This window comes from Pogona vitticeps, chromosome 9 (assembly GCF_051106095.1).
Source record: "Pogona vitticeps strain Pit_001003342236 chromosome 9, PviZW2.1, whole genome shotgun sequence".
Taxonomy (NCBI): Eukaryota; Metazoa; Chordata; class Lepidosauria; order Squamata; family Agamidae; genus Pogona; species Pogona vitticeps.
Window position 1 is genome coordinate 12,871,093 of NC_135791.1, and position 19,994 is coordinate 12,891,086.

Consider the following 19,994-nt stretch of genomic DNA (forward strand, 5'->3'; position numbering starts at 1 on the left):
CTACTTCTGGCAATGACTCTTCAGTCTTGGGCAGAGGTCTTTCCTATCATTTCCTCCTTGATCTTTCTGATGGCAGATGCAAGGAACTCAACCAGAGTGCTGACATGTACGGTCCCTCTCAAATATACAGAATGTCTCCATCTTAACGAATCTCTCCTCTGGTCAGGATTACAAGCAAGAGGCTTTGTTTAGCTTCCCATTAAACATCGGGATACAAAGGGAATGGGATATATCAGATGTATCCCTTCCTGACTCAAACCTAGCCACTGATAAATACTTCCCCTACCTAAATAAATCAAGAGCAAATATTTTTGAGTGGTTGTTTAAAGGATGCTTTCTTCTCTAGAGCTCTGGAAAGACTCATCGGGACAAGCCCACACAACATTCATTTGGCCACAAATCCCTATCCTATTTCCTTCAACCCACACCACCCAGAGCGTATTATTATTTGTACATGTGCATGCTCCACAGAACAGATCCACCATAAAAACTAAAAGAAAATGTCAAAGACAAAACCAATATTCTTTATTTTTGAACAACAGAATACAACACCCAACATCAAGAAGTAAGTAAAAGTGGAAACTTACAATTACCTGCTGGTCTGGAGGAATAAACTCAAGGGCCTTCTGTATAACTCTGCATCCATACATTTGCAAAGCTAAGGAGAGCACATGCCCACGAATACGTTCTGCCAGGGCAAGCTTTTGCTCCAAGCTGCCAAACTAGATAGCAGAAATAGCAAATAAATTAGAATCCCAGAAAAATCACAATTGCCCTTTTAATTTAAAACACAAGTAATGATTAAAATTAAAAATGGCCCCAGAAAGAAGCACGGAAATAACTCACCTCAAAGAACTTTTGGATCACATAGTTTCCAAACACATCAACCATCAGCTGATAAGCTGCCTGTAGTATTTCATTAAAGACAAGCTGCCGTTCAGCTGGAGTGGCTCGTTCCAATTTCAGCTGGATGAACCTGTAGATATTTGAATAAAAAAAGAACATACTTCTGGTTTTCAGTTAATCAAAATATTGCTTGAAGTAATTTAACAGTTTTCTTGGATATATATCACAAATCTAAGAAAAAAAGCCTTAAATGTCATGCTTTCCAGACTTCTCAGCCAACTGTCCCTCAAATGTTTTGACAAAAACCCATTATCCCAATGACCACAGGGATAATGGGAGTTGTGGTCCAATATATTTGGAGGCCATCAAGCTACGGAAGACCATTCTAACCTACCCAGCTCCTGCCTCTAACAAAAAGCAAAGGAAGATTGTGTGACCTGGGACCAGGGTGAATAAAAATCAATCATTTTAAAAAATCAAACTCATTTAAATCACAATTTAAATGAAAAAGTTTTTTTAAAATTTAAATCATCAAAATGTCTGATTTTTTAAATTTTACATCAATTTTATTTAAATCAAGTCCACCCTGCCTTGTGCCAATGCTATTCTAAGCCAATCTCTTATTTCATAGACCAGCAAACATAAACACTATCTGGCCAACTGCAGAGCTTTTCCCAAACCAGTAAGGCCAATAACTATACTGGCTGGAGAATTCTGGGAGATGCAGGCCATAAAAGTAACTGCCATGCTCTGGGTACTTTTGTCTATGTGGAAATTACGGACAGCATGCAGTAGATCCAATGCCTCAACAGCAGATGACTCCTAAACTTTAAAAACTGCTACCTGAAGAACTAAGATAGCTGACAAAAGAGCACTGAATGGCAACTCCCAGACAGAAGAATTAAGGTTTAAAGACAGTCGTCCCAATGGGCAAAACAGGTGCTTTTAGTTTACTGCTCACCATTTATTATGCTTTGGTTTTAGACTTAAAAGAAAAAGACAACCGTGGAGAGCAGAAACAACTTGGTGAAAAGAGTTGGTTGTGCAGAAATATGCACATCATATGCTTTATATTCTTAGTTGTTCTGCAATTTAACAGAAACACAAATTAATATTTAATCAATTCAGTGTGAATAAGCAGAGTAATCATAAATATAACAATTGGAATTTTGAAAGCAGCTGGACTTTTCACTCTTGTTATTAGACGCTTTCAAATTGTCTCCAACTTTTGATGACCCTAATAGTTTTTGAGGCATGTGAAATGTTCAAAGAGTACCGTATTTTTCGCACCATAAGACACACTTTCCCCCCACAAAACAGGGGGGTGGAAAGTCTGCTTCTTATGGAGCGAAGAAAACAGATTATATTTTCCTGTTTTCTTCTCCTAAAAAATTGGTGCATCTTATGGAAAGGTGCGTCTTATGGAGCGAAAAATATGGTAGTTTATCACTGCCAACCACTCAGGGACCTTCCATAGCTGACTGGGGAGCTCAACCCCAATCTCCCGTGTCCTAGATTCTCTTAAGGCACACAATTCTGTCTATGTGTGCATCTTCATTCATTCAGAACATCCTAGTCATTTTTATTTTTGTATTTAGTATCTTAAACTGTGATTTTTTTTTCTTCAAATGAAAGTTGCTTTGGAAGGGTTTATATTAACAGAAATTCATGCACTAAGAGATTCATGTTATTGCAGTTCTGACTTTTTTAAAGAAAAAGATATTATGTTTATACAGAAGGCTGATTCTGTACATTTCTTTTTTGTCATCTTTACAGTCTCACCTAGATCCATGCTGATCCTGGGAAAACTCCATGATGTGCCCAGCAATCTCTCTGAGCTGTAGGTTTGGATACCGGTTATTACGAAAGTCCTCAAGCAGCCTGCTGCGACCAGAGGGCATAACGTCAGACATCCCATAACGCAAGCGTGAGGATGGGAAGAGTGTACTGCTGGGGCTGAAGAGGCTGGAGGCACTGCTTGCACTACGATACTTTGCTTCTGCTCCAGGGGCAGCAGATATATAACGACCACTTCCATTTGTGAGCCCTCCTGTGATAATTTTAGAAAAAGATTTCTCAAATACTGGAGTATCTCAGCTAATTAGAAAGACTCAAGGCTGTACATACAAAGGTGACTGTTTCCTTAGACCACCATCAAGGTAGGATGTACTCTGGTAAAAGAAATCCAAATACTGCCACCTAAATAAATGATTGGGATTTATTTATTTATTTGTTTGTTTGTTTGTTTGATTTATATTCTGCCCATCTGGTATATTCTACCATTCTGGGTGGCTAAGCAAGCTGAAGTTAAGCTTCAATTTAAAATCCACTCAAGCTTCTTTACCTCCTCCTTCTTTGGCAGCTATGAAACAGACATTGAAAGTTTCTAACATAACAAAGCTAATCATCTCTCTTCACAAATAAAAAAGAAACAAATTAAATTGAGAAAAGCACACAAGCACCTTAACTGCACCATTTCAATATAGACAATGAAGAGATCAAAATTACTGAATGTTTTCTATACTGTGGTTCAATCATTAACCAAAATGGAGACTGCCTATGAAAATATAACAGGAGCTTGTGGCTAAGGAAAGCTATGGAGGAAATGCATAAGGATATGCCACTGGATATCAAGATCATAATATGGTATTCCTGATTATCATTGATGTAAAAGCTGGACAATGAAGAAAGCTACCAAGAAAAAACTGACTCATTTGAAATGTGTTGAAGAAAACCTTTGCAGATACCATGGACCATCACAAAGATAAATACATAGGTTCTAGAACAAATCAACTTGAACTTCCATTAGAAGCTAAAAGGACAAAACCACAGTTATTATACTTCAGATATACAATGGGAAGACAAGACTCACTGAACAAGGCATTAATGTTAGGGGGAAAAGGAAGGTAGTAAGAAAAGAGGAAGCTCTAATAAAGGAAGCCACAGTCCTCACAAATCAAGATCTGAGCAAGGCTAGTAATGAAAGAACCTTTAGAAATCATTGAGCCATAAGGCTGCCACATGTTGGAAGCAGACTGGTGGTGCAGCACAGCACACATACACACATGCATGCATGCACACACAAATATATCATGCCAAAACAACATGGATTTTTATTAACAATAACCAAAAATAGAAACCTAGTTACTTTCACATAGTGAAAACAAGCCAAGATCAAATCATGTTTCAGATCATGACTTATCTTTTCTAAACACAACTGAACTAACTACAGTTCTGACACTCTGAATGCTAGAATCAACTATATTTAATTCAGAATGAAACATTTCCTCTTCCATTTTGTCATGAAACAAAAGAGGATACAGTGGTGCCGCGACTTACAAACGTCCCTATTTATGACCATTTCGGGTTGCGACCAGCTTGGGCAGCAAAATTTTGCTTCTACTTGCGACTGGAACTTCCACTTACAAAAAGGCAGGGAAAAAAGGCAGGAAATTCAAATTTCTAACTGTAGGTGGCAACGAGGCTGCTTCTTTGTAGCTCTTTCACCCCAGCAGTTAGAGAGTGTGCGATCCCAGGAGACTTGGGACTGCTTCGCTTCTGAGCGCGCGCGCGTGTGTGTGTGTGTGTAGGGAGGTTTTGGGCTGCCTGGTAAGGTGCTATTTTCTGCTTTTTAAAAACTGTTCTGGGTGTTTTTTTCAGTGTGGTTTTGGGCTGGGGGGTTATGTTTCTGTGATGGGTCTTGGGAGTTTTGTTGCTTTTTGGAGTGTTTTTCCCCATTTCCAATGTGTCTTGGGGGGTGTTTATTTTTTGGCTTCTTCTCCCATTTCCAGTGGGTCCTGGTTGCTTTTTGGGGTTTTCTCCCATTTCCGATGGGTATTGGGGGGCTTGTTTTTTTGGCTTCCCCCCATTTCCAATGGGTCTTGGGGGGTTTGGTTGAGTTTTGAGGTTTTTCCCCCCATTTCCGATGGGTCCTGCATGCTTCCCTTGCTTTTTCCTTTGTTTTCTTTGCATTTCCGACCTGCCTCCTTTGTTCTCTGTGCCTTTCTGATCTGCTCCGTTTGTTTTCTGTGCATTTCCAATGGGTCTTGCATACTTGACTGCTTTTGTATTTTTTCCTCCCTTCAACCGAAATGGATTAATCATGTTTCCAATGAGTCTTGCAGTGTTTTGGGTTTGGGGGAGGGTAGGTTGGTATTTTTTTTCTTCTGGAATGGACTAATCACGTTCCAATGCATTCCTATGGGAAATGGTGCTTCAACTTACTACCATTTCAAGCTATGTCCATCTTCTGGAACAGATTATGGTTGTAAGTCGAGGCACCACTGTATTGTTCATTACTGTAGCAATAGGGTATACTGATTTTGTGTGTGTGTGTGTGTGTGTGTGTGTGTAATTTGTTACTTTTTTATTTCAAAAGGACACTCAGGGTTAACTGCATGAAGATGAGACATGCTTTACATCTGCTCTGCAACATGATTTACCAGAAGGTCATGAATCAAGGTAATATGCCCAAGTGATTTCTGAGTAGCATGTCACCGATTCAATGAAAGTTAGCATACATAGTAAATTACTGAAAATTGAAGAACTTTTGATTTTATGGTTGAGGAATAGGGTTGCTATTTCACTTATTCTCTCTATGCACAAACATCCATTCACAATGGCATGGCTACTTATTTAGTTATTTATCTAAATTTAAAATACAGTGGTGCCTCACTAGACAGTTACCCTGCATAACCGTTTTTTCACATTGACTTTTTGCGATCGCTATAGCGATTCGCAAAACAGTGATTCCTATGGGGGAATTTCACTGGACAATGTTTGGTCCCTGCTTCGCAAACCGATTTTCACTAGACAACAATTTTGACAGCTCCCTCCGCGCTCGCAAACAGGTGTTTTCGGGACCTAAGCTTCGCAAGACAGTGATTTAAACACCTGATCGGTGGTTCGCAAAGTGGCTTTCCTATGGCTGATATTCGCTAGACAATGACAATCCTTCCCCATTGGAACGCATTAAACAGGTTTCAATGCATTCCAATGGGGAAATGCTTTTCGCTAGACAATGATTTCTCTAAACAGTGATTTCAGTGGAACGGATTATCGTCTAGCGAGGCACCACTATAATATGAATGAAACATAAAACCAATTATTTTTATTGTCCTGGTAGCTTCTGAAATCTTTCACCATTATTTGATTTATCAACTGACCAACGTTCTTTTGTTCTTCATCAAGCCTTATTGGGAGATGTTCCATAGGTAAACGTAAAGGTTCCCCTTGACATTTAGTCCAGTCGTGTCCGACTCTAGGGTGTGGTGCTCATCAAGGTTTCCAAGCCACAGAGCCAGTGTTTGTCCAAAGACAGTTTCCATGGTCACGTGGCCAGCACAACTAGACATGGGACACCATTACCTTCCCACCGAGGTGGTACCTATTTACAGTGGTGCCTCGCATTACATTAATTCGTTCCAGCGAAATCGCTGTAGAACGAAAACATCGTAATGCGAAAATAAAATGCCCATTGAAACGCATTGAAACCCCTTCAATGCATTCCAATGGGCTGGAAACTCGCCGTTCAGCGAAGATCCTCCATAGGGCGGCCATTTTCGGTGTCTGTGCAGCGAGGAATCCGTCCCAGAAAACAGCAGGGAGCCATTTTATTTACCTGGCGGCCATTTTGAGACTGCCGATCAGCTGGAGGAAAATCGTCGTTTTATGAAGAATCGGTTGCCGAAGCAGGGAACCGATCATCGCAAAGCGAAAAAACCCATTCAGAGCATCGTTTTGCGATTGCAATCGCAAAATTTATTTATTTATTTATTTATTGGACTTATATTCCGCCCCATAGCGCTACAAGCACTCTCCGGGCGGTTTTTTTTAAATTATACAGGCTACACATTGTCATAATGCGGTTTCGTCGTAATTCAGGGCAATCGTAAAGTGAGGCAGCACTGTATCTACTCGTATTTGCATGCTTTCAAACTGCTAGGTTGGCAGGAGTTGGGACAAGCGACGGGAGCTCACTCCGTTGCGTGGATTCGATCTTACGGCGGCTGGTCTTCTGACCATACAGCACAGAGGCTTCAGCGGTTTAACCCGCAGCGCCACCACGTCCCTTCTGGAGATGTTCTGCTATGCTACTTAGATGTCAAAAAACAAACAAACAAAAACAAACAAACATACACAAAACTAACAAAAACACACAAAAGGAGTATCTTCTTGCCTATCTGCTTTTAATAGGCAGGAACCTCTCAAAAGTTCTACAATATTTGTGTTGCCTTAATTGTTTGTTAAATGCTAACAACTATTAAGTTCTGGACAGCAAGAAAATCAAAGACCAACCCAGCATATAGGTGTACAATAAAAGTATAGATTTTCTTGAACAAAACCTGTCAGAAATATGTAGTCAATGAAAACTAATACAAGCACATTTGCAAGAAAGATGGGTGGGGTAAAAATGAAAGCATGGACAGCAAACAGGAAAGCAAAGATAACAAAGAAGATAAAAAGTTTAAGAAGCAATCATTTTATCTGAGGACATAAGGAGAAACAATGATGATGGAGAAGTCAAACATGAACACTGCAATCTTACCTATGCTTATCTAGGAGTAAGTGTGCTCAATGAGGCTCAATCCCAGGAATGTTTTAGAACTGTAGATTTCAGATACTTATTTCATAATATAAATGTATATAGCAAAACCTTAGGCCCAGCTTTCAAGCTGCGCCTCCAAAGCAGATAGAGAACTCCTTTTTGATCTAGATAGCCCAGAAAACTACCACACACCCAGAAACTAATAAGATATTCACAATAATGTGGTAGAACACATGGTATGCAGGCAGAACATTTAAACTTAGGGCCATAAGAGGTACTGCCAATCAATACAGACAATACTGAGTAAGATGGGCCAATGTTCTGGGTTTCTATGATGATGTGTTTATTATATTACCTGTATTTTATCAAAAATATTTAGCCCCAGTAATCCATTTAGGGCAAGTTTTAACATGTAATATAAATATTTTAAAAATAAATAAATACTGATAAAACAACTAGGGAAAAGAAGCCCTATTCAGTCACCAGTAAGTGTGAGGACCTCACACACATTGAGGAGTGTATGATAGCCTCTACTTCTCTGTTGTTACTGTCAACATGCAACAACCGTTGACAGAGAAGGAAGCTACTGAAGCCGTGTAGACATTCCACAGGAGCCATAACCAAGCTCCAGTTCAACTGAACAGACAAGACTGGTACAGAAATCCCTCTCTCTTCAGAATGTTGCTTTTGTATGTTGAAAGTAAAGTGGAAGGGCATGGTTGGTGCTCTGCCCTCAATCAAGCTATGGAGAATACAGATTCACTGAATGACTTACAGCTATTAAAATAAAATTGTGAAAACATTATGGGCTGCTCCTTGCTTTTGAAACTGCTCTCAACAGCCATTCTTGTTGGAAATCTACATTTATTCAGATACAGTCATGCCATCTTCTTCTGGTTGCTGCACAATGAGTCCCTGGTGGAGGGTGGGGTTTCACTTAACTGGGGCTTATTTTTGGTGTAGGGCTTATATTACAAGTATCCTGAAAAATCATACTAGGGCTTATTTTCAGGTTAGGTCTTATTTTCAGCAAAATTAAATAGGAAAATAGGGAAAATAGGGAAATTAAAAACATCTTCCTCTGCTCTTCCATGGAGGATGAAAAGGAAGTTTTCTAACCAACTAGGGCAACACTGATATGCTAGATAACTTATATATAGTTGTTGTTTTTAATGAACTCTTCCTTCCAACTAGGGTTGCTTGAGGTGTGTGTGCCCTTTGGATTCAAAGATCATACCAAATGGCATGGTAAAGGTAAAGGTAAAGGTTCCCCTTGACAATTTTTGTCCAGTCGTGTTCGACTCTAGGGGGCGGTGCTCATCCCCGTTTCCAAGCCATAGAGCCAGCGTTTTGTCCGAAGACAATCTTCCGTGGTCACATGGCCAGTGCGACTTAAAACGCTGTTACCTTCCCACTGAAGTGGTCCCTATTTATCTACTTGCATTTGCATGCTTTCGAACCGCTAGGTTGGCGGGAGCTGGGACAAGTGACGGGCGCTCACTCCGTCACGTGGATTCGATCTTATGACTGCTTGGTCTTCTGACCCTGCAGCACAGGCTTCTGCGGTTTAGCCCGCAGCGCCACCACGTCCCCTAACCAAATGGCATACCACATCTCAACTCCACCCCAAGTGACCATATTTAGGTCCCATCAGCCCATGTAGACAAATCTGTATCTGGAACGGATTATGGTCGTAAGTCGAGGCACCACTGTATTGTTCATTACAGTAGCAATATATATATATATAATGATTGTGTCTCTGTCTGTCTGTCTGTCTGTCTGTCTGTCTGTCTGTCTGTCTGTCTGTGTGTGTGTGTGTGTGTGTGTGTGTGTGTGTGTGTGTGTGCGTGTGTATAATTTGTTACTTTTTTATTTCAAAAGGACACTTATAATGCCTTTGTGTCTTGTTAACCCTTTTTCCCCTGCTAAGTTAAATTCTCAGCAGGATTGAGGCTGGGGAACATGTAGTTTTCAGGCTCTACCAGATTTCAACTCCCATGATGCCTTCTCTTTGTTGGCTAGGGTTCAGTTCCACAGTATCTATAAGGCAACACATTCCCACACTTGCTTAAAGTTTTCAAACATCCTTGTCCTTGCTTGCTCTGCCTGTCCTGGAGTTCTTAAAGTCAACACGACCCTTCAGAATAGGACTCGGAAGGAGAAAGCTGCACCAATACAGTACAAAGTTATGCTGTTCCCTCGATGATCTTCAACTTTTGTGAAACAAAGTGCCATGGTCTTGGTTCACTTTGGAGCTAATATTCAATTTCCAAATGAGTGGCTTATCCTTTGAGAATATTTATTAAACTGCCAGACACAAAACCACTGTGGTTAAACTAAACTAACATGTAAACCCAGTATCACAGAGAAACTACACAGTGGACAACAGCAATGTGCAAGGCTTGAAAAATATCAGAATGTCTCACCAGTCAGTCAAAAATTTCACCAGTCAGCATGAACAGACTACAGCCTTGCAATTTATGTTAACAAATTTAAACTAGGCACTTGTTCACTTTTATTTCTATGTAACAATGCATACAAATTCAAAATAAATATACCCTCAGACTTGGGTTGCTTTATTAACTGCGTGCCTGTGGGGTCATGAAGCTGTTATTTTGAATGCCTTTCTTTTGAATGTCTCTAGCAAAAATAAAACTGAAAGCAAATGTGCCTGGCCTCTTAAGGAGCCACGGTTCCCTCTCACCCCAGGATGTGTCCTCATTGGGTTGAAATTGGGAGCAGGGAATCTCGATATTCTCCAGCATGTGACTACTCTACATTCTCCTCCATAGCTATATATCTATGTGCCGCTCGAACGCTCTTCTCACGAGGGCTGTTTTCCTTTTGCAATGGGAGGGGGGAGGGAGGACTGCAGGATCATTGAGAGAGAGAGAGAGAGAGAGAGAGAGACGGGCAGAAGGTAAGGAGGCAGAGAGGGAGGGAGCTGTGGCTCATCAAGCAGCATTTTTTCACTCATCACAGACAAGTGGACGAGTGCATTTTTCAAGCCCTGGCAATGTGCCTTACCTAGATTTAAACTTGAAGAGGATCCATGAGAAGATAATGATGGTGGTGGAGTCTGAGAATGGCCAGGTCCCTGACTAGGCAAAGGCATGCCAACAGGCCCAGGGGAAGAGGAAAACCCAAGGCCATTATAGAAACTATGTCCAATAGGTGTCAAGTTGCTAGATGTCCTCTTATACAGGTCACTGCTGCCAGTTAGGGAGTCTCGGCGAGAGCCACTGCCTGTGTTAGAGTTTGCAACTGAAACAAGAGGAAAATGGGAAGACATTCAAACAATGTGGGGAGGACTGTATGACTAGGGGGAAAAGAGAAGCTGGGCCTAGACACACCATCAATCACCTGAGCTTGTGTTTTAAGGATTATCCGAATTTTAACCACCAAGCATGTAACTCAATCCTAAGAGTGCTAGACTAATTCCAGGGAGAGATAGATTCAAATCTTCATTCAGCAACCAAATATACTTAGGGATTGAGTGTCAGTAACTGTCCAAGTACAACCACCTACATTACTGGACACCAATTTAGATAAATAAGAATTGTATGTGCTTTAAGCTTTTTGTAACAAGGGCAAGAAGCAAATAAAAGAACATTAGCATGCAAATAGCAATAAGAAGAGAACTGATATATTGTAGTGGATAGAGTGACGGACTAGGACTCAGACCTGGATCTGAATCCCTGTTTGGTCATATAAGCTGGGGACGGGAGGAGTAGCAATGGTAAAACCACTTCTTAAAAATCTTATGTAGCTTGAAACCTCTCCATTAGAGTTACTCAAATCAGATGTGCCTTGACAGGACATAAAAAACAAAGGCAGCAACCCTCCAGATGTTTCTGAGTTCAACTCCTGCAATTCCCACTGGTCCTGCCGGGTGATAGGGCCAAAAATCCCTCTCCCAGTTCACAACACAATTAAACCAGCAGCATTAAAATGCTCTGGGCAGAATTAATTTTTCTTTATTAATTAAATTTATATCCACTCTTTCCTACAATGACCTCAGTGCTGCATACCTGGCTCACTTCTTTCTAACTTTATCCTTAGTACAGCACTTTATTACAGGTCAAGAGAGGTAAGAGTCACTCGCTCTAAATCTGACAGTTGATTTCAAGAATCTGAATCTCTTAAATTTCAGTCCAACATTCTGTTACACCAGCTCTCAACCCTCTAAAATATATTGAGGACGAAGCGATGGATTTGCAGAACTGACCTGGTAGTTCAAGCTGTTTCTTCCACAACTCCCACCCCAGACACACCCACTCTCTCTTTCCCTAAAGGACGGCTGCAGCTCCTACCTGCTGTTCCAAAACCTCCTAGAGCAGATCCCAAGGTCGCACCAAGGGAACTGCTGCTCCCAAAACCAAGGGAAGTGTTGGCAGCCTGGGCGGAGCCTTGGGAAAAGAGCGAGCTGCTCTGGGAATTGCTAGTGAGGGAGTTGTTGCCATAGAAGGAGCTGGAGGCCAAGTTGCTGGTCGGTTGCTGCTGTGGCTGTGGCTGCTGAGTCCCAAGGGGGCGAAATGGTCCATTGGTTGTCCCCGCTAGACCACCTGCAGCACCGTTTGCTGAAGCAGCTGCTGCTGCAACTGCTGCCAAAATTGAAAGAGAAAGAGAGAAAGAAAGAGAGAAGATGAATAAAGCAAAAAGGGGGTTGGACCACAAGAACAGGCTAGGACAATTCATTCCAGGAATGTCTATGCAACACACTCTATTTACTTAACCTGACGGTCATTCAGTTCTACACAGCTGAGACTTCTCTTCTAAAATTAAATCTTTGATGTCTCAGGCAACTGTCCACTCACATTTATGTATTGTTTTATGGTGCTAATCACAAATTAATACAACACCACTTACATTATTGGCTGGGCAGTGTTTAAGATCAAATTAAGTCCTTTGCCTCCTCCTTCTGCACCTCTTTTCTCAGTTCTGTAGCTAACTGCCCTAAGGTACCTCCATCTTCATATCTATCATAACCGGATTTTACATTTACAGAAAGTGAAAGCTGAAGTCATTATTTCCTATGCCTTTGATATATATATAGAGCCAGGACAATTTCTGGATCTCGGCCACAGCCAAATGGATAAGCTATATACTTTTTTTAAAAAAATAGGATGCCTTGAACACATTCCAAGCCCAATACAGTAATTTATTTTGGAGCACCAGAACTGAAGTGAGCTTGTCGTCCCTTTCACTCAGAAGGCAACTACTGCTCACTTCAGCATCCAAATTCAGTTGATGATGGCATACTTTCCACCCATCTCTGCCTTCACATACATATAAATATGACCCTGCTTCATCCTTCTCTCCAGAATTTTAAGCCTTTAAATAAAATCCCAGATTTTGTTATTTTTCATATCTTCTTGTGAGCATGAGACTGCAAGAAAAATACTCCAAGGAATCACAGCTCGCCCTACCTCCCATTTGGACAAGACTTGCCTGCCTGCGCTGCTGAGGAACTGATGATGACAGGAGCAGGGGCTACCAGTCGTACTGGGGCTCCAAGGCCATTTCTAGCCCCCGTATTGACCACAAGAGCACCTGTTTGGTCATAATAAGCTGCAGGAGCAAGAACTGGATAGCCTTTAAAAAAACAGGGATAGGCGAGTCAGTTAATTACACTAGACATTTTGTAGAACACTTTAACTGTGATTAACATAACTGCATCTCTCCATCTGCCTCACCACCACCACCACCACCCCCGGTCTGCTGTTAGAATAAAACAAAAGCTCATACCTGGCATCCCAGCTGCCAGCCCCTGCCCAAAAGCAAGCGCTGAGTTCACTGCTGCTGCAGCCACAAGTGGATCAGTTTGCTGGCCCTGCTGGTTTTGATTTGGTGTCAAAGGGCGTTGACTGGCTCCTCCACGAAGAACCTTGGATGCAAAAAACAAAAAACAAACACAACAGGACTTCAGATCTAGTTTGAAACATCCTATAGTACTGATCCTGTACAGGCTAAGGAATTAACTGCCTCCTGAATGCCACCAAAATATATTCCTGAATACACACACTACCATGGATACTATAATCTCCCAGAAGTATAGCAACATTTTCTTTAAGAAGGTCTAGCTCAGCACATCTGAGTACATAACAATATTTTCATTACTGAACACCGTTCTCAGTGAGGGCAAGGATGTCATCATTGCCAGACCTTGGAGGGACAAATAAGTAACACTGTTTCACTGCACTGATCATTTTTACAACAATTAAGAGTAAAATTGGATACGAATTGTATCTAATATGCAGAAAAATCCAAACAGCAGGTGATACTATGTCTCTTTGACTGTTAGGAAACGCTTTCCCCAATATTAAACATAACTATGGCCTCTCTTCCATCCTTTTGTTACACACTCATAAAGAGCCCTTCACCATCCCCATACACATTTATATGCACACACAATACATTCGTCAGCTTCTACAAGCCGAAAGGAAGAGATACGTGATGCTTCTACGACTGCAGACCTTCCTCCACATATAAAAGACAGGACAGGGCCATTCAGTACCAGCCACCAATGTGATGGTTATCAAGAAGCTGCAAGCACCTTGGATAGCCTCTTAATATTATAATTGTACTCTGCTTAATATAATAACTTACAATGCTTTTATTTCACCAGCTTTTTAATCCTGCTACGAATACCAGTTTTGGGAGAAAAGCAAAATACAAATTAATTAATTAATTGACTGACTGACTGACTGACTGACTGACTGACTGACTAACTAACTAACTATTAGAACTTTATGCTTCCTACCCCTAATGTTTGGACCATACAGAGTATTGAGTAATAGTTCTAACAAAGCAGTTATTTTTATGGTGGTTGTGCGTTTTCTGGGCTGTTTGGCCATGTTCTTAAGGTTTTTCTTCCTAACGTTTCACCAGTCTCTGTGGCCGGCATCTTCAGAGGACAGGAGTAGGAACTCTGAGTTCTGACTCCTGTCCTCTGAAGATGCCGGCCACAGAGACTGGCGAAACGTTAGGAAGAAAAACCTTAAGAACGTGGCCAAACAGCCCGAAAAACCCACAACAACCATCAGATCCCAGCCATGAAAGCCTTTGAGAATACACTTATTTTTATACTTCTTTTCTGCAAGGAGCTCCACCTTCCCTCCATTCCTAAGGGGTATGTGTGCTGTGTGTGTGTGTGTGTGCGTGCACAACACAACCAAATATTCCTACGCCGGGCACTTTTAAGAGTCAACTTATGTTGTATGTTCAGGCCTTCCCTCCTGTCAATATTTAATTCTTTCTTTATCTTTTTTTTTCATTTATGATTTGTTTTATTATTGTATGTGTTATGGACTGTTTGTAAAATTCTTATGTTTTATTGTATACACCTTATTGGAAGCCGCCTAGAGTGGTCGACCAGACCAGATGGGCGGGATATAAATCAAATCAAATCAAATCAAATCAATCAATCAATCAATCAATAATTGTGTTTGGTGGCATCTAATAGGGGTATAGGAGAACCCTAACATATTTCTTCCCTTCTGAGTGGCCCCGGTGTGTATGAACAATGACAGAAGAGGCACTCAGAAATGGCAATGATTACATTTTCAGGAAACAATTACATTTTCTTATTTCAGCAGTAATGTGTTTCCTGTGACAATTCCTATTAGTTATTCCTATTATTATTACACACTCTGGAAAATGGCAGTGAAACTGGGTCACTTGGTATTCCTGCAAAGCCCAAGGCTGCTGCTCACCTGCTGCTGTCCTTGCTGGGTCTGCTGAGTGGTCTGCTGATTGGAGGAGTTGGTGGCAGCGGCGGCAGCTGCAGCTTGCTGCTGGAAGAGACTGGCAGGATACACTCCCCAGGGAGCCACTCCATAGTACTGATGAGGGACAACTGCAGGCCCTAAAATACCAACGGACTGAGATTATCTTCTGCTGGCTCCATCTTTTGACTAATGCCTCATTAACAGAACAAGGGCTTTCTTAAATGGCAACCCATTCCTTTTTGTCTAATCCCACTTACAAAAGGGGAGAGTGGGGCAAGGGAGCAAAAACACAGTACCCATATTCAAACAGCTAGTAGCTCTAAGCAGAATGAGTATTTCAACTGTTTACAAATACCACCTAATACCACCACTTGAGCAAACAAAAATATCATCTAAATTAGCAGTCCCCAAGCTTTCTGGGGCCACGGACTGGCTGGGAGGGAGTGAGCTCCATGCGTGGGGGGGCACCCCCACGCTCACGGGTGGCATGTCATGTTTGCACGCATGCAGGCAAGTGTGACGGCCCTGTGCAAGTGTGACACACCTGCCACGAGTGTGACATGCCCCCGCACGAGCATGACATGCCCCCCGCTTGTGTAACACACCCACCGTGGTCACAACACCCCCGTGAGAGTGACACCCCCCCGCAATCACGACACCCCCCACGCGAGCATGAAACACCCTCCACGCGTGCATGGTGGGGGCAGAAATGCGTATTTGCGGCCCAGTTCCGGCAAGTCCACGGACCGGCACCGGGCCGCAGACCAGGGGTTAACACCCCCTGGTCTAAATAACCAAAGAGTGAACTTCCCATTAAAAATGCTTTTACAGTGGTGCCTCAACTTACAAACGTCTTGACTTGAGACCAATTCGAGTTACGACCAGCTCCGGTCACAAAATTTTGCTTTGACTTGCGATCACTGCTTTGAGATATGACCGGAAAAAATGCTCCCTCCCTCCTTTCCTGCCCTTATTTAACCTTAGAGGTCATCTTAGGTTTTAAAAAAAGTCTTCCCCTAGTGAATGGACTAACCGCTTTTGCAGAGACATAACCAAAAAACAGCTGGAACAGATTAATCACATTTCAATGTATTCCTATGGGAAATGGTGCTTTGAGTTATGACCAACTTAAGTTACGACCATCGTCGCAGAATGAATTAAGTTCGCAACTCAAGGCACCACTGTATTTTGTGGTCTTTCCAGTCATGCACCTCTTCTGACTACTGCAGGAGAGTCCTATGGATATTTACTCAGATATAAAAGTTTACTTTGAGGTATATACTCTTCTTACCAAGCCTCAAAGCAAGACTGGAGCTGCTTGTGATTAGGCAGAGTATCTACAGCATATGACTAGCAGTGCTGGCTTTGTCTTTGTATGGAAAAATGTGAATAACAGGTGGAGGTTCACTCTACTGCTCCTTATCACCTGCTCCCACAAGATAAAGATTTTCACTTTCAAAATGTGTTATTTGGTTAGCAACTCCACACCCTTTTCTGCTGTTGTCTGTAGATAATGGAAGCTGTAGTCCAACACATCCAGAGTACATGGGGTTCAGAAAAAGCTAATCTACACCATTTCATTAAACCAGAAAGTAAACAATTTCACCAGGAGCCCTCTCCAACCTTAAAGTCAAAAGCACCTCATGCTACAACGAGAGTATGTATTTTAATGTTTCAGCAATTGTGCATGGCTTTCACACCTGCCAGCCATTTAGCTTGGCTTGGTTCCCAATTCAGTTTTCTATTAGTCTTACTAAAAATTCTGGATGGCAGAGCTTTCTATTATTCCCATGTTTACTGCCTGCTCAATGGGGAAGAATGGCAAACTGGTGACATGCAGATATCTTGCAGGTACTGAAAAAGGGGCGGGTCACTGTTGCTTGCTTTCCCTTACAGACTGATTTGTGTGTTTTCCAAATGCTCCCTTTGTGGCAATGAAGGGCAGAAATCCATATTTTAAAAAAAGAACATAAAGATTAGTTTTGTTAAAGAATTATCTTAGATCATTTTAAATTTACGTCATAATTTACTTATAATGGTCTAGGAAATAAACTCCAAGTGCAGTATTAGGTAACATATTAAATGCATGAATGCATGAATGAAATAAGTGTAACATGTAATAATTATTATAAAAGGACGGAAGCCTGTTTTTTTTTTCTTTTAAAAATACTCCTCCTCCATACAAAGGAGATCAGAAGCTGAACAATGATGTACATGCCATGATTCCAGCAACTCTCTTCCAAAGATCCATGTTTCAGTGCTACTAAGTAGCTTCCTTCATGCAGAAAACAATAGCAGTGAAGGTATGTATGTGTATTTTTACCAGGGCTACAGGGCATGAAAAGGATTTGGTCCCTGCATTTGTGCTCTTATGCCCCTCCAATTATGCAGTTGTTACTCTGAAAGCAAAAGCCATATTAAATGCATTATACACTTAATGCTATGTCTAGTTTAGACATTTACCATCAGTTAAAACTTAAAATCATGATATACTACATAGTCCAAAATTAAACACATCCATTTAAATGCTATTTTTCCATGTAAATAAAGAGCTATGGAAACATAAGCATTATGGGATAGTACAAATAATACAGACTTTCAACACAAATAAGACCTTTCAACATCACAGTAATCCAAGTTTATGCACCAACCACAAATGCTAAAGAGGCTGAAATTGACCAATTATATGAAGACTTACAACACCTTCTAGAACTGACACCAAAGAAAGAAGTTCTTCTCATTCTAGGGGGTTGGAATGCTAAAGTAGGGAGTCAAGAGAGAAAAGGAACAACAGGGAAGTTTGGCCTTGGAGTTCAAAATGAAGCAGGGCAAAGGCTAATAGGAGTTTTGTCAAGAGAACAAGCTGGTCATCACAAACACTCTTTTACAACAACACAGGAGGAGACTCTACACATGGACATCACCAGATGGGTGAGAACGAAATCAGATTGATTATATTCTCTGCAGCTAAAGATGGAGAAGCTCTATACAGTCAGCAAAAACAAGACCTGGAGCTGATTGTGACTCTGATCATCAGCTTCTTATAGCAAAATTCAACCTTAAACTGAAGAAACTAGGAAAAACCAATGGGTTAGTCAGGTATAATCTAAACCAAATCCCTTATGAATACACAGTGGAAGTGAAGAACTGATTTAAGGAAGTAGATTTGGTGGACAGAGTGCCAGAACTATGGATGGAGGCTTGTAACATTGTACAGGAGGCAGCAACAAAAAACATCCCAAAGAAAAGGAAATGCAAGAAAGCAAAGTGGCTGTCCAACGAGGCCTTACAACTAGCAGAGAAGGGAAACAAAATGCAAGGGAGAAAGGGAAAGTTACAGAAAATGGAATGCAGACTTCCAAAGAACAGCAAGGAGAGGCAAGAGGGCCTTCTTAAATGAACAGTGCAAAGGAATAGAGGAAAATAATAGAAAAAGAAAAACCAGAGATCTGTTTTAAAAATGCAGATATTAAAGGCCTTAGAAAGCATAGCTCACAACAAGGCCAGTGGAGGTGATGGCATTCCAGTTGAACTATTTAAAATCTTAAAAGATGATGCTGTTAAGGTGCTACACTCAATATGCCAGCAAGTTTGGACAACCCAGCAGTGGCCAGAGGATTGGAAAAGATCAATCTTCATCCCAATCCCAAAGAAGGGCAGTGCCAAAGAATGCTCCAACTACCATATAATTGCACTGATTTCACACGCTAGCAAAGTTATGCTCAAGATCCTATAAGGTAGGCTTCAGCAGTATGTGGACCAAGAACTCCCAGAAGTACAAGCTGGATTTCGAAGGGGCAGAAGAACTCGAGACCAAATTACTAATGCGCTGGATTATGGAGAAAGAGAGTTCCGGAAAAACATCTGCTTCTGCTTCATTGACTACGCAAAAGCCTTTGACTGTGTGGACCACAACAAACTACGGCAAATAAAGAAATGGGAGTTCCTGACCACCTCATCTATCTCCTGAGAAATCTATATGTGGGACAGAAAGCAACAGTTAGAACCAGATATAGGACAACTGATTGGTTCAAAATTGGGAAAGGAGTACGACAAGGCTGTATATTGTCTCCTTGCTTATTTAACTTATATGCAGAATCCATCATGTGAAAGGCAGGACTGGATGAATCCCAAGCCGGAATTAAGATTGCTGGAAGAAATATCAACAACTCAGATATGCAGATGATACCACTCTGATTGCAGAAACTGAGGAGGAATTAAAGAACCTCTTAATGAGGATGAAAGAGGAGAGTGCAAAAAATGGTCTGAAGCTCAACATCAAAAAAACTGAGCTCATGGCCACTGTCCCATCACCTCCTGGCAAATAGAAGGGGAAGATATGGAGGAAGTGACAGATTTTACCTTCTTGGGCTCCATGATCACTGCAGGTGGTGACAGCAGCCACGAAATTGAAAGACTCCTGCTTCTTGGGAGGAAAGCGACGACAAAACTAGACAACATCTTAAAAAGCAAAGACATCACCTTGCCGACAAAGGTCTGCATAGTCAAAACTATGGTTTTTCCTGTAACGATGTATGGAAGTGAGAGCTGGACCATAAAGAAAACTAACTGTCAAAGAATTGATGCTTTTGAATTTTGGTGCTGGAGGAGACTCTTGAGAGTCCCCTGGACTGCAAAGAGAACAAACCTATCAATTTTGAAGGAAATCAACCCTGAGTGCTCACTGGAAGGACAGATCCTGAACCTGAGGCTCCAATACTTTGGCCATCTCATGAGAAGAGAAGACTCCCTGGAAAAGACTCTGATGTTTGGAAAATGTGAAGGCAAGAGGAGAAGGGGATGACAGGGGACAAGATGGTTGCACAGTGTCATCGAAGCGACCAACATGAATTTGACCCAAATCTGGGAGG

At 41.4% G+C, this 19,994-nt stretch overlaps 1 protein-coding gene and 1 non-coding gene across 16 annotated transcripts in view; both read right to left on the minus strand.

Annotated features, from left to right (window-relative positions):
• Window positions 1-19,994, minus strand: part of PUM1 (pumilio RNA binding family member 1) — an 80,514-nt gene that overhangs the window by 10,110 nt on the left and 50,410 nt on the right. For 10 of the 15 annotated variants that reach the window (XM_078380204.1, XM_078380202.1, XM_020812369.3 and 7 more), the window contains 8 exons: window positions 15,109-15,260; window positions 13,142-13,280; window positions 12,845-12,988; window positions 11,707-11,997; window positions 10,421-10,657; window positions 2,629-2,896; window positions 847-976; window positions 588-722 (listed from right to left, as the gene is read on the minus strand). In XM_078380204.1, coding sequence (XP_078236330.1) covers window positions 588-722; window positions 847-976; window positions 2,629-2,896; window positions 10,421-10,657; window positions 11,707-11,997; window positions 12,845-12,988; window positions 13,142-13,280; window positions 15,109-15,260 — 1,496 coding nt within the window. The remainder of the gene's footprint in view (window positions 1-587; window positions 723-846; window positions 977-2,628; window positions 2,897-10,420; window positions 10,658-11,706; window positions 11,998-12,844; window positions 12,989-13,141; window positions 13,281-15,108; window positions 15,261-19,994) is intronic. The other 5 variants (XM_078380206.1, XM_078380205.1, XM_020812370.3 and 2 more) reach the window with 2 other exon arrangements.
• Window positions 13,472-13,557, minus strand: LOC140702126 (small nucleolar RNA SNORD103/SNORD85). Its single transcript, XR_012081178.1, has one exon. It is a non-coding gene; the product is annotated as a small nucleolar RNA SNORD103/SNORD85 (small nucleolar RNA).